The sequence below is a fragment of the Impatiens glandulifera genome, chromosome 1 (assembly GCF_907164915.1).
Source record: "Impatiens glandulifera chromosome 1, dImpGla2.1, whole genome shotgun sequence".
NCBI classification, from domain to species: domain Eukaryota; kingdom Viridiplantae; phylum Streptophyta; class Magnoliopsida; order Ericales; family Balsaminaceae; genus Impatiens; species Impatiens glandulifera.
The window spans coordinates 101753194-101768937 of record NC_061862.1 but is presented as its reverse complement, the minus strand read 5'-3'; the positions used below and the strand labels follow the sequence as shown (position 1 = coordinate 101768937).

The window sequence follows — 15744 nt, the reverse complement described above, 5'->3', positions numbered from 1 at the left end:
GGTTACAATCTTGTTACAACAACTTTTAGAAATAACAGAATTCAGTTTTAAAAACATAAAAGAAGGGAAACAAAACGGAATTATTAAACAAAAAATAAAATGGCCCATGTGCACAATAGACCGAGAAAAGGGTGCTAGAATTATTCTAGGACCGAGGCCTTAATTTGTAGACCGTAACAGAACCCTAGATTGCCTCTAGATTTACTAGAGAGGTCCGACACTGGACTAACTCATCGAAGTTGTGAGATGTGAGAACTAGGTTGTAATATAAACTCAAAAAGGAAACAAGTATAGAAGGAATCAAACCTCTTGATCCTCGTCGAATAATTTCTAAATTTAAGTGAGGTAAGTGATCGAGTGAGTTTTTGAGATTGGGTAGGATAGCGGTACTTGAGAAAGCTTATTAGCATGCTATGGATCTATCATCTTCCAACCGGATTCAACTCAAATGCGCTACATTCGCCCAGAATAAAAAGAAACTCAACAAACTCAACAGTGCAAGTGTATAATTTTGATTAGGAACTTATAGTTTATTTAAAATAGAATGAATATTTAAAATAAATAATAAAAGGGTGAACAATTTATACTGTACAGAAATTCAGTCGTCATCGTGAAATTTCTTTTTTTCTTATGTATTAACCGCCACAGTAATAAAGAACTGTCGCTAAATTAGTCTATATTGCTTCCTTTTTTAATAGTGAGAAACGAAAATTAAATTTTTAGTGTCCCTAAATTCGTCTCTATTGATTCCTTTTTTAATAGTGAGAAACAAAAAAAAAATATAGTATTCTTGAAAAACAAATAAAAAGAAAATTATTGATAAAATGATCGGTTGATAAAGTAAAATTTCATATTGTGATATTGATCTTTATCTCATTCATTCATTTAATTATATAAATATCATTCACTTACAGTTTCAAATAGTATGCGATCACATAGTTGATTACTTTGTTACTCATAAATGTATTATAAACAAAGCGTTTTCATTTGACAGTTATTTTTTAATATTTTTAGCGACCTTTCCAAAAATTTTATTCTTAAATGTTGATACATTAAAATTTAATATTATTTTAATATATCATATTTTAAAATAAATAATTTTACATTATATTGAGAAGAAAAGATAAATAAGTTTATAAATTTATTTAAGTTAAAAGATTGTATATATTAAAAAAGAAGTTTCAATAGATTGTGATTTCTACCCAAACAAGAAATAATTTAAAACAAGTTTCAATATATTGTTATTTCCACACAAACAAGAAATAATAAAAAACAAGAGAAGAATGACTCCTACGATATACAACAGGCGTAAACACCCCTAAAAACTTGGAACCAGAAATCATATTTTATTTTTCACGCATTTATACCACTCTTAATATATTAAGTGGAGGAGTTTTATTTGAAATTGAAGAGCGAGCTTGTGTGTTGTTGTGTTGTTACTTTGACTTCAAATATGGATTAAGGTCCGTCCAATGCTTGTGAAGCTGCAAGAAAAGAAAAGAAAAGAAAAGAGGGTTGTAATCGTAATGAAATGAATGAATGAATGGTATCAACAACAACAAAAAAAGAATAAGAATTGTAATTGGTACCTGCCGAGGAAAGCTCTCCATTTAGGTCGTCGGCCCCAACATGCCATGCAAAGTAACCACGTAAGTCAAGGTCCTTAAGATAAGAGACCTTGCTTTTGACACTTGGAACACCGTCGTAGGCGAACCAGGTCTTACCCTGGTAGCAATAATCGGTGACATAAGTAGGGTCATAAAAAGTGGTTGCACTGTTTTTGCCTATAAAAGCCTTGATAAAGTAGTACTCCAGTGAGCCGTTAAGGCCGGTCCAAGGTGCGGGACCATCTGCCGGGGCCAAAATGCCGTTATTATTAGGATCCTTTAGCTTCCAACCATACCCATAAAAGGAAATCCCGAGAACCATTTTTTGTGGTTTGACTCCACATAGGATCCATTGTATGATTCCGTGACTACCACTTACGTTAGTATTAGTGACGGGGTCATAGAGCGCCGCAGGTGCGTGTGTTTTGTCACCCTCCTGTTTGGAGGAATAGAAGTCGTATTCCTTGACATGAATCCAATCTAAGTTATCCTCTATAATCTTGAAAGGATAGGAGTGCGACTGATCCTCTTTAACATTTTTTATAATGGGTCTGGACGAAACCGTTGCTGTGAGAAGTAATGCACAGTCTTGAGTGGGATTCCCAGCATCCACAGCCACTGCTACCCGCCACTCTTGAAGAAGCAGCCCAAAGTTTGCCATCTCGATGTCACTTGCTGGGTATTCCCAATCGAGATCAAGGCCATCGAACCTGTAATCCCTAGCCAACTTGATCGACGAATCAATGAATATTTTGCGTGCGTCGCCATTGCTAGCCATGGAAACAAAAGCAGATACGTCCGCTTTTGGACCTCCGATAGAGATCAATGTTTTCACACCAGGGTTCTTCTGCAGGACAGTTGTTGTGAATATCGAGAAATTGTCTATTTCATCAACATAGACTTTGTAGGTTGTTAGAGTTTGTGGCTCCAACACTGAATTCTTGTTGGGTCAGCGGGCTTTGTCTACACTGTATGGACATGTAGTCTTAATGGGTCTGATCCCTTTTAATTTACATCATATTCTAGGGTTAGACAATATATAGAGAATGCGGCCGTCTTTTCTCATATACAGTTTTACGTTGTTCACCAAAATTCTGTACAATCTTTGTTATAGTGAAATCTTCTCTTCTGCCCGTGGTTTTTCACCCGTAAATGGTTTTCCACGTAATCTTGGTGTTCGTTCTTCTTTATCGCTTTTATTCTCTTTTATTGTGGTTTGGATTCTAACATAGGTTTTCGGATCAAGATTCGCAAAACCCCAGAAGATGTGGGTGAAGAGATTTGATTCAATCTTATAGACAGGGAAATCACTGTCACACAACCAATACACTCCTTTCACAGCCGGATATGCCATCGATCTGATTTTAATTACTTAATTTGCTTTGCCTGCTTTCTAATTATAAGTCCCTTAATTAACATCTATTTATAGTACTAGTAACATTTCATCCATCTTTATTTTAATTAATTAATTACTTCAACTTGTTCTTATTATTCATTATTAATCTTTCTTAATGTATCAACTTATTAAACCCTAAATAAATTCACCCCAACCGGCTTCGCCTCATTAATTTAATGAAATTAATTAATTAATGTAGATCAATACATGTATACTAATGTGTGTATTGTCATCTATTTTCAATAATTGATCAGTCCATTAAATTAACTTACCCTTTAATTTATTTGTCTTATATCCATTCATCATTATTATTAAGAGGATATGTAGATTAGTGATTATATTGATAATGCTATATATTATATATTATTGGTGCATCTTCTTCTAATTAAAAACAAGAATTTGATGATGTCTCAATGAATGTGCTTTGCTTGTTTTGTCACGCTAACAGTAAGTATTAATCAATTAATACACCACTTCATCATCATTTATCACCTATTTAATTTTATTATATGTCTATGAAATCTTCTTAATTATTATAACAAATTAAAGTTCAGTAAAGTTATATATATTTTAAATTAAGCATCCTGCCTTTGATTATAATTACTAATTTAAAACTATATATATATATATATATATATATATATATATATATATATACATATATATATATATATATGTATATATATATGTGTGATTAACAAACTAAATAATTAACTAGTTAATCAAATGTCAATGCTAATGAGTGAATCATCTATATTAGTTTTTATAACACCAGATTATCTAGGTATAATTAAATAACACAATTAAATTAAAGTCTGCTTAATTCTTAGATTTAGGAGGTGATCAAAACTATTTAGGCATAGTTTGATTCCATTTATGCCATCGCAACCGTCAAACCTAATAACTGTAAAAATAAAAAATAAATAAAAAGGTTTCTTCCAATATCTGCAAACAAGCAAACACTTTATGCATTTTCCTTCTTCCAATTTTGGGTATAGAAGAAATGTTAACAATTCTCAATATATAATAATTTATTCATTTAAATTCTAACTAATAGGTTTGTTGTCCTTTTTTGACCAATATTTTATTTTATTCTCTATGTTATTATTGTTGTGGACTTTGCAATCTTGCTGAAAGGTTTATATTTTATGGTCGGGATAATTTTGTAGATCCAATGAAGGGTATAGTTTTATTTTGTTTGTTGTTTGTTTCTGATCCTTGTATAAATGTCTTTTTTTTCCGTTTGCTTTAATTTTGGTGAATTCCAATTTAGTAATCGCGGTCAAACGAACTTCTTCCTTTCTCAGTCGGAGATCGATTTTGTACCCTCTACAATGAGGGTATTATCTCTTTCTGCTGCTAACTGCAAAGGCATTCGAGGGAGTAGGACTGATCACCTCACGTTTGGGTTGGGGTTCCGTTGGTAATCCGCCCTCTATGATTCCAAAATTCCCTCAAGCCCACAAAAGAGTTGGAGGCCCATGCATATGTTTAGCTCTTGGTTTCGGTTCCCTACTGTCTAATCTCCCGTATGCTTTTGTAATGGGCAAGTTCCCTATCTTAATTGTTTAGGGCGAAACTCTGCATTAACAATATTCTCAGGTCACAGGATTTCTTTCTTTCTAGTCGCTTCGTCCCTTTGTTAGGAATGCCAGGAAATCAAAGATATAAGATAACAACTACTTTAATATTCCCGATGATTGCAAGGAAGTGACATCGTGCCTACCCTGCCTCTTTAACTGGCGCCGATTGGATCCCGAACAAGCAACAAAAGAAAGAGACCTAAGATCGAATAGTTCAATAATGATCAAGGAAAGGGGTAGAGTAATTGGTCGACTCATCAGGCTCATGACTTGAAGATTGCAGGAATGAATATTGTCCCCCGCCTAATCACTTGAGATGCTTTTTAGGTATAGGTGGTACTAGACAAGCTCTTTAGGGAAATAAAATATTTGCATTTCTACCTTTTTAATCGAGACGATTTGAGACGGTGGGGGATAAACTTCAGCGTCGAGGGGTATTAAATAAGTCCTCAATGAAAACCTGGTTGTTAAGGGCAGTACCATAATACCAACGACAACACCGTATCAGACAGTTAGATAAGATAAGTAAGCAAGAACTTGATGTAGATTAAGAAAGTATTTCAGTGTGTTATTACATTTACAAGAGTGTGAATTATACAAAAATAAGAGAAATTAAAATGTTAGAATATGTAAAGATTATAAATACACTTAATAGAGGGAATATGAAAACCAAGATACTCAAGTGTGTTCTTTAATTGTAGCGTCTTTAATACCTTCCCTCAAACGAAACGGGGAGGCACACACTGTGAGTTTGTTACGTAATAAAACAAATCGGTTTGATGCAAGTCCTTTAGTGAGGATGTCGGCAATTTGATCATCAGTAGGTAATTATCGAATGAAAAGAAATTTCTAAGCAACACGTTCGCGAACGAAGTGAAAATCAATCTCTATATGTTTCGTACGAGCATGAAAAACTGGATTGGCCGACAGAAATGCAGCATTAATATTGTCACACCATAGAGTGGGAGGTTGAAGTGGGGAGATGCAAAGTTCACGTAGCAAGGATTGGAGCCAGATGAGTTCAGCAGTAGTATGAGCTAGAGCTCGTTACTCAGACTCGGTACTAGACCGAGCAACAACTTGTTGTTTTATTTGAATTCCATGAGATAAGATTGTCACCAAGAAATATGCAGTAGCCAGTTGTGGAACGACGATCGTCCGAACAACCAGCCCAGTCGGAGTCAGAAAAGGCAGATATATCGAGAGAATATTATGGACGAATGAGAAGTCCATGATGAGGAGTATGACGAAGGTAGTAGAGTATTCTTTTTACTGCAGACCAATGAGTGGTGGTAGGAGACTGCATGAATTGGCAAGCAAGGTTGACAGCAAATGCTAGTTCAGGCCGAGTATGCGTCAAATATTGGAGAGCACCAACAATGTTGCGATATAAAAATGGTTCAGAAAGAGTTTCGTCATCATGGCGAGATAAAGATGACCCAAAAGAGATTGGAGTATTAAGAGGTTTTGAGTTACTCATATTGGCTCGGATAAGAATGTCATTTATATACTTTGATTGAGAGAGAAAAATGTCGGAGGTAGATTGATGAGCTTCAATCCTGAAAAAATAATGTAGTGGACCTAAATCTTTAAGGGGGAAAATGTGGTTAAGTTGAGAGAAGATTGAGGAGATGTGAGAGGAAGAATTACTAGTGAATATAATATCATCCACGTAGATAAGAAATAACTATGTAATTTATGGAGAGTGATACATGAATAAAGAAGAATCATTTTTGGATTATTGAAAACTAATGAAAAGAAGATCATATTTCAAGGTAGTATACCATTCACGGGGAGCTTGTTTGAGTCCATAGAGTGCTTTGTGAAGTTTGCACACATGATTAGGTTAATCAAGATGAGTGAACCCAGGCGGTTGAGACATAAAAACTTCCTCCTGTAGAGTTTCATGTAGAAAGGCATTGCTAACATCGAGTTGATGAATAGGCCATTGAAGAGTGACGACAAGTGAGAGGATGGTTCGGATGGTAGTATGTTTGACAACTGGGTTGAATGTTTCAAGATAGTCAATGCCTTCTTGTTGATGAAATACCTTTGCAACTAAAAGAGCCTTGTGACCTTCAATGGAACCATCAACTCTTTGTTTGATTTTAAAAACTCATTTGCATCCCACGATATTCTGCGAGGATTGAGGAACAAGAGACCACGTCTTGTTTTGAATTAGAGCATTAAACTCATTTGCCGTGGAAGAACGTCATTGAGTATCTTTATTGGCAGTGCAGAAACATGTAGGTGGAGATGGTGGCAATGTTGGCATTGTGAAGGGAACGAGTTTTGGCACGTGTGATCATATGATGAGAGGAACATTCGGGAGCATGTATAATAGTGGAAAGTCCACGTGTAGGAGTAGAAGGATTGATTGAAGATGAGTTGGTTTCTGATGATGGTTGATAGGAGTTTGATGTTGGCGAGTTGGTTGGTGAAGATGGATGGTTAGAGTTTGATGATGATGATGAGTGTTCGGATGTTGGAGAAGATGGTAGTTCAGGGATTTGTGATGTTAAAATTGGGGAGATTAGAGGTGATGAACGTGGAAGAAAAGTAAAATGCGGTGTTAGAGAGACTGATGGTGTAGAAGGATTAGTAGATTCAAATAATGTACTTTTAAATGGAAATGTTTGTTCATCAAAAGTGACGTGACGAGAGATATATATTCTGCCGGAAGGAATGTGTAAACAACGATAGCCTTTGTGATTTGGACTATAGCCAAGAAAAATACATTTTAGAGTTCGAAGATCAATTTTGTGAGAGTTATATGATCGAGTGAGCGGAAATCAAGAACATCCAAAAGTTTTAAGGAATAAATAGTTTGGAGGACGATTAAAAATAATTTCAAAGGGAGATTGATGAGGCTTACCATTTGAAGGAAGACGATTAATGAGATACATAGTTGTCAAAAACGCATCATCCCAATAAGATAAGGGCATAGAAGCATGAGCAAGAAGAGTGAGACTCATTTCTGTAAGGTGACGAATCTTGCGTTCAACAACACCATTTTGTTTATTTGTATGAGGGCATGATAGACGGTGTTGGATGCCATGAGTTTCAAGACAATCAGATAGTAGAGTTTTGATAGATGTATTGAATTGATTTTCATCAAGTGTCTTAAATTTAATAAAAGTTGACAAGACAAGGGCTTTAGATGTAGTGCATGATTCACCAACCACTTGGGCTATGATGGATCCTGAAAGGGTGGAGAGAAGCCATGAAAGGATCCTCTGATCTTGTTCCTCCTAAATAGTAAAAGCAGGATTTAGAGTAAGGACACTAGATCCGTCAGCAGCATCGGCTTGGAGAAAGGCTTCAGGGGCAGAATTAGTTTCAATAACATATAGATAGAGGCCATAACCTTTTACGGTAGGTAAGATTTGAGATTTCCAAATAAGAAAGTTTTTGTGATCGAGTTTAATGGATGTGAGATTGTGGAAGAGATGAGTGGTTGAAGCGGAAGAAGATGAAGAAGAGGTCATGGATACAGTGGTTTGTTAAAACTAAATAATGGCTCTAATACCAAGTTAGATAAGATAAGTAAACAAGAACTTGCTGTAGATTAAGAATGTATTTCAGTGTGTTATTACATTTACAAGAGTATGAATTTATAAAAAAAAATAAGAGAAACTGAAATGTTAGAATATGTAAAGATTAAACACTAGTATAAATATGATTAATAGCGACAGAAATTAGCAACGATCTACATTCTCTGTCGCTATTGATGTGCAGAATAAATTAAATAATAAAATATATGTATCAACAGCTACTGGTTTTTAATCCCGTAACCAAACACAAATTTTTTATTTTTAAATAAATACAAAATTAAACTAAAAACTTCACTTATACCTAAACAACTAAATGAAAATAGAATCTAAACCTAGGCTACTTTGTTTGGAGAGACATTACTTGTGACTAGAGATTGGAGGAGGCCTGTGCGATTTGGAGAGCTTGGAGGAGGTACTGCTTGCAATTTCAGCTTTGAAGAGGCGCTGTGCGATTTGGAAAGGTTAGAGAATGTGCGACTTAAGTTTGGAGGAGATTCTGATAAGCAGACACTGATGCGCGATTTGGAGACGCTGATGCGCGATTAATACTATCTTTATTAACCATCTTCATGTTCGTGATGATAATACACGATCCATCCCAATTCCTAATCCGTTTTCAGGTTATGCTGCTAACAGGTATCAACTACAAATTATTATTGTATAGATCTTTCTAGACATGATTTAACGATTATGCCTCAAACTTTGTTGTAGCATTCTTTACAATCGAACTGTTTATCCTGAAGAAAGTTTTGATATAGTAAAGAAATATGAACTTTCAATCTTGATAACTCAAGATGGGGTGTTAAAATCTTCGTTTCCAATTTAACTATTCAGCTCTCTAGCTAGTAAGATTTTAATTTAAGATTCTTTTTTTGGTGGAGTAGATACTGGTGGAATAGTTAGGGTTTTCTTTTATTGATCAAATTTTGTTTTCATTTGATCCATAATGCAAATAAATGGCTTGAATCTGGGAAGTTACAAATGATAGTTCTTTTCATAATGAGTAAGGCTACAAATGAGGTGTTGGAGCTATGGAACTTCAGCATTGAAAAATATGTGCATTTTTCCCATCTGTTACATGAATGATGTTTTGCTTGAACATTATTACTTGATAATAGAGTCTTAATATGAAGCTTTCTCTAACTTCATAAGTTGAAGTAACATTAACATTGAAATGAAGGTTCTTACCATTAGTCAAAACCTATAATGTGGTTTGTGTACAATAATACACATCCTTAATACCCAATAGAAGTGACCATTAATGGCTATTTGTCTGGATAATGCTTCTTTATTACTATAAAGACGTATCAGCTTAACTATTGTATAGACATAATCATATTCAAACACTAACTTGCTTACCTAGTTTGACCTAGACCATCAGCTTCTTTAACTATAACTCGGGTGGTCTTTACTTAACTGAGATTATAAATTGAGAACTAACTGACAAAGAAAGACAGACTTAGTGAGTTTTAGTTGGATGGAGTTGAAATAGGTTATTTTTAGCCTCTTCTCTTTTGTTTTTGATAATTTGATGTAACAACTTGATCTATTGTGTTTTTCCAGCATTGAAGTTTGTTCCGTCTAAATATATTGTTTATTCAATTATCTACCCCAGGTTAACTATTGTATAGAAATAGATTTAGAATATAGACAGTTCTATTTGGTGGATTAATTCAACTAATAAAATTATTGCCTAAATTATGTTCCTAAATACTTGTTCTGTTTCCACAATGTATTTTGTCACTGTATATTAAACTCTCCAAGTTGGTTAGTTTTTATTTACTTTGAACTTAACATTTTTTACTAACATCTATCTATTATTTATAGTAACATGTTTTTCATAATACTGCAAATTAATTGACTATCTTTTAATTTGTGTATTCCTTTCTTAGGGTGTAGAAATCATGACTATCTCTTAAATGTTTACAGTTGAAGCATATTTTTTATCACCATATGTTGAAGATATGTTTAATAAGTATTTTTGGAGAAAATGCAGAGGTGAGGGATGTATTAGAAGAAATTAACATAATGTTTATTGTGTTTTTCTGTTATTTGTTCTTACACTTGACTTGTTGATTTTTATTGTTAGGTTGTTTGAGCAGTTTGACCCTGGTTAGCTACTATATCAACCTCTTTTATTATTTGTCTGATTCAATAGTTCAATTGCATCTCAAAGAGTTTCAGTGAGTGTCTTTTATTTATATATGTTCTGAAATATTGTTTTTAATTTCTCTTTTCATTTTGGTAGGATAGTGGCTCATGTTATTGAACTCTTGAGCCCTGGGAACACTCCAACAAAGGTTCTTCTTAAGGAATAATATGACCATCTTGATGGAATCAATATCAAGTAACTCCACTTGGTTGTATATAACATAATTCTGTCTTCACATTTTTAACTTGACAGGTTAGTGAATAATCTATTTATAATTTTATCTAAAAATTATATATAATTTTATAATTCTGTCTTCATTCATTTCCTATTGATTATTTTTCAGGATTGCAATTATTTCTTTATACATAAAGTATGAATTGTAAATCAATTTCAATCTTTATAAAATTGACAATATAGTTCTAATTCTAATTATACATAGATGCATTTTTTTATTTTTTGCATCTAGATTCCAGTTAGCTAGGACATTAGAGATTGTGAACAAGTTGTGAACAAATTAGATCCCAAAGCTTGTGAGAAGACAATGAGTTTGAACTTTCTACAACCATCAATCATATAAAAATGGGTTACGTACTGCATTTATCTTATTTAATGGGAATTTATAGGATGAAAAGTTAAGTTACCTCGTCTACCAGGTTTGAGAAAACCAAAGACGGCTAAGTTATTGTTGTCTTTATTTATTTTCAGTGTCACAGTTTCCCATTGGTTAACTTTTTAAAAAATAAAACGGGGTGGTTTGTATATGGCTTGTATTATTGTTATGCTTTACAAGATATTTTCTTTCTTTTTTTCAACTTTGGAATGATAATTTATGTCAAATTGTCAATGCATATGTATGAGCCTAAGTGGGTTGAGAGATATGTGTTATTAAGTGTTTTACGATTTTTTTAAAAAGGATTAATGATACTTTGTTTGCATTGTTTAAAATATGTTATTCAAACTTGTTATGCAACACTGTCAATGCTTTAACATTATATATATATAATGTTTGAGTAGTTCATCACTCTTGTTGAGTTATGACCAAGTTCCCTGAATGTGTGTGTGGTATGAGGAGATTCTGGGAAAATGGACATCATATGGGTGATTATATCCTGCAAGAAGAGTTTGAAAAATTTATGACTTTGTGCAATGATGCAGCTCCACATAAAACAATCAGGGATGCTGTAGAGAAGGCAAATATCTAGTCAGATAATATTGGCCATAAACTCCTATCCAAGATGGGTTGAAAAGAAGGTAACTTAAACTATTTACTTAACTTTCTGAGTAATTCTAAATGGCTGGAATATGCAGGAGAGGGTCTAGGGAGCTCTAGGACTGAGCTTGAAAATCCAATAATAGCAGGTGGCTGGAATATGCAGGAGAGGGTCTAGGGAGCTCTAGGACTGAGCTTGCAAATCCAATAATAGCAGGTGATGTTAAACTGAACAATTTGGGTGTTAGAGCTAGCCAACCTGGAAAAGTGGTGTATGATGATGATATATATGAACAACATAATAGGAAGATGCTTGGTTATAGACACATGGCCAACCCCTGGTATGTAATTTAACTTACATTACATTAATTATTCCTATAGAGCAATGAAGTCATTCTCCAGATTTTGTTGACTAGTTATTTGATTATGATCCAATCTAACCTCTTTAAATGTAGGCATAATTGAATCAATATACACATGCATTTCAATATTAATATTTGATTAAGATTTTTAGTACTTATTAAGTTGTTTATCTTTTGATGGGAACAAAAAAGATTATAGTTTTTTACTTTATGAAATTTATTGAATCCTTAATTCTTGTTACTGAACACTGGTATTACTGTTCTCATGATAAATTTAATTGTAAAAGGTCCAAATCGGGAGATCAAAAGTATTTGTAAAAATAAAATTAGATTTCAATATACATTGGACTTAACACACTTTTAGTTTCATTTTTTATTTGTATTATAAATGTGATTGAATTGAGTTTGAATTTGACTTAATTGTTATTCAAATGATTAAGTGATTATATGAGTACATTATAGTATTCCTAGATGATAAAGTGATGATGATATCTTTTCATTTATTTAGTGTTTGGTTTTTGGAAGGTCTTTGACAAGCCAATTAATTTGAAGATTATGAACTGAGATTTTTGAGAGACAAATGGAGAGCATCATATTTTAAGGATTCATATATTTTATTTTTATTTTATAAGAATGAGAAACAATGTTTGTATTTAATAGAAATATTATGTATGTTTAGTTGAGTAATATAAATCATCTAGTTTTACTAAAAATAAATCATATTTTGAGATATTTGTAAACTTTTTATTAATGTTAAATTTAATAAATTATAAAAAAAAATAGTAATTGTTTTCAATTAATTTAGCTACCTTTTAGCGACAGTAAATATATCCTGTAGTCACTTCTTTAGCCACAGTAATTTATTACTGTAGCTACACAATAGCCGCAGTACTTGGTCCTGTTGCTATATTTTAGCTACGGAAATAATAGCGTCGGCAACGGGCTGTTTTACCGTGGCTATTGATCTTTAACGACGGTAGAATGTGCAATAGCGACAGCCTTTCCTGTCGTTATTGATCTATTTTTTACTAGTGAGAAATATACTTAATAGAGGGAATATGAAAACCAAGAGACTCAACTGTGTTCTTTAATTGTAGAGTCTTTAATACAGACCAGACCACTCGAAAAATTATTGATCCTGAGGAGAACTCCTCATCCGGATCAGTCAACAATCATGGGGTCTCATCTCAAAGTAAATAATGGCACCTCTCAGGTAAGGGATCATAGGTAAACACCATAGCTCGAACGGGAGCATGAAGCGGTTGTACATTGCAAGAACCTTCACCATTAAGATTTTTTTGCTTTGTTAGGTTGGAATGACATTGTTTGAGTGTTTTTGGTTGTTTATGATTTACTCTTTTAGGTATATTAAACAATATTTTAACCCCACATTATATAATATATATATATATATATTAAATTTTAGAATGTTTACGAAATCATTTTAAGGAATTTATATTTAATAATTAGTTCACTATATCGATCTCGTATAATCAAATTTCAAATTACAATAATTATACTAATTATAAACTTGTAAAAAATAAAATATATATCGACAAATAAAAAATAAAATTGTAATAACTCCTATATAAACAGATTTTTATATTTTATATCAAAATATTCATATAATAAATTGTAAATTAACTACTATATGAATATCATACAAAAATAAATAAAAAAGTTTTAAAAAAAATTATTTTTATTGAATTAGTTAAAAAATTACGTTTTCTAATAATTATCTTAATGTCTCATATAATATCTTTTATGTTTGTTTTTACAAGCTTCCTATTTCTGTTTTCGAAAACTTTTTCCATCATTATCGTTTATAATTTTAATCGTTAATTAAAATTAATCATAAAATATTAAGACACAACAACATTATAAAATTATATAATTAAACCTAAAATATTATTATTTAAAATCAGTTATTTTCCATAATTTAATTCATAAACTAATTTTTAAATTCTAAAATAAAGTGAAAAAATTAACCAATAAATTAATATCTTAAATAAAAGTATTTAATTAAATTCTAGATTAAAGAAAAAAAAATGTATGGTTGTTAGCATATCAGATCTTTTGACAAATCTCAACTAGAAAGTTTAACCCAGTTATATACCCTTCTCAATCTCGTGAACACGATGAGAAACCAAATTGGGATTTACCTAGAATTTGTTTTTTTTATTGATGTTGATAATTGGTTAAGTCATGTAACTTTCCGTCCTCTAAAATCTCGTAAAATGAGGTAAAGAAATGACTTTCTCGAATCGCCTAAGTGTGAGACTTAACAAGATTAGAGTAATTTTGACTCATTAAGTGTCACACCAAATTTAACTACATGTTTTTGAGAGGGATATAAAATTAAGGATATTAAAAATATTAGATGAGAAATATAGATAGACATAGAAATGATGAGTAAGGGTGACAATTCAGGTCGGATTGGCTGATTATGGTGTTAAACGATACCTGGCCTATTTTATAATTTGGGTCAAAATCTCTGATTTAACTAGACTTTATTTGTAATTGATCCGATCTCGACATGATTGACCTGATTCAACTCGAACTCAATCCATTTTAACCCTTAATATCACATCTTTATTTCATATTAAAATGACATAAAAAAATAATGATGTTAAATAAAAAATTCGTCTATAAAATATTCTAAAAAAAGAGAGTAGAAAGGACAAACAAAAATCCTAGAAAAAAAATTAACGGGTTAGCGGTTTACGTTGGAACATTTGAGATCGAACCGATTTGACCCATTTTTTAATTGGGTCAAATGTGTCGCCTGATTTTGAGGGGAACCAAAAAATACATTATCCTAACCTGATTTTTCCGTTTGCGGTTCGAGTTGTGTTTTCGTGTCTTGCATTTGACATTAGTAATATGGATATGGTGTTGGATAATTAGGCAAGAAGAGTGATTATAAGAGAATAACTAATATTTAATTAAATTGTAATATAATTTGGGCCCATTGGCAAGGGACCAGAAACACTCTTCTACCTAGCTAGACCATCTATGTTGTTTCCGAATAACAATAACTTTACAACTGTAGCATAAAAATTCGTGTTTACACTCATAACATAAATAAAATCCTTAATTTTATTGTACACATTCGACCCAAGAATTATTCATAAATTAGAGTTTTGATAATTTGAAAAAATATAAAAATAAAATTATTGTTAAAATGTATGAATTGAAAATTTCATATTGTGATTTTGGTCTTTATCAGTCATTCCTTTAATTATATATATAATTATAAGAGTTTACTTGCAATTTCAAAGAATGTTAGTATTATAAAAAAATTGAAAAGAAATAAGAGAGGGAAGAAGATAGGAAAACAAAATATGGTGGGGTTTTCTAATTTGTTGGGAAATGTAACATATATATATATGACAAACACAGTGACGCACATAATAGAGGCTAGAAAAAAGAATGTATATTTCAATTAACTAAGTGACGCCTCATTTGCTATTTGCTTTATAATATTTTTTTTAGCGACATTTCGATAACTTGTATTTTAAAATGTTGATATATTCATTAATTTGATTACTCTATATTTCAATACTAATTGAGTATAATTTTTGTCTTAAATATGAGTTTGGATAAAAAGAGAGGAAGTTTTTTGATAAAATAAAATGCACGTTTCAATAGATTGTAATTTTCCACCCATACAAGAAATAATTCAAAACAACAAGAGAATGAATCCAACGGTGTGATGGGTATGTGTAAACACCTCCAAAAGCAGGAACTTATTATTCACGCGGCATGAAAAACGTCGATCCACTCTTAATTACTATATTAAGTGGAGGAGTTTTATTTGAAATTGAAGAGGCGAAGTACTTGTGATCGTTGTGGTGTTAGTTTGACCTTAAATTATGGA

General features: G+C 32.1%; 1 protein-coding gene across 1 annotated transcript; it reads right to left on the bottom strand.

Annotated features, from left to right (window-relative positions):
• Nucleotides 1-1458: 1458 nt before the first annotated feature.
• On the bottom strand, nucleotides 1459-2961 carry LOC124938665 (class V chitinase-like). The gene is made up of 3 exons (XM_047479151.1): nucleotides 2836-2961; nucleotides 1590-2547; nucleotides 1459-1484 (listed from the first exon to the last, which is right to left on the bottom strand). Exons 1-3 carry the CDS (start codon nucleotides 2959-2961, stop codon nucleotides 1459-1461), a joined length of 1110 nt encoding a protein of 369 aa, XP_047335107.1.
• Between the last annotated feature and the right edge of the window lie 12783 nt (nucleotides 2962-15744).

Bases quoted from the DNA above. Each gene is read 5' to 3' on its own strand.
- LOC124938665 (XM_047479151.1), bottom strand. From the start codon at position 2,961: ATGGCATATCCGGCTGTGAAAGGAGTGTATTGGTTGTGTGACAGTGAT. The intron at 2,548-2,835 runs GTTAGAATCCAA...TGACCCAACAAG, and splicing joins ATCTTGATCCGAAAACCTAT to AATTCAGTGTTGGAGCCACA. The intron at 1,485-1,589 runs GTACCAATTACA...CTTTTCTTGCAG, and splicing joins TGGAGAGCTTTCCTCGGCAG to CTTCACAAGCATTGGACGGA.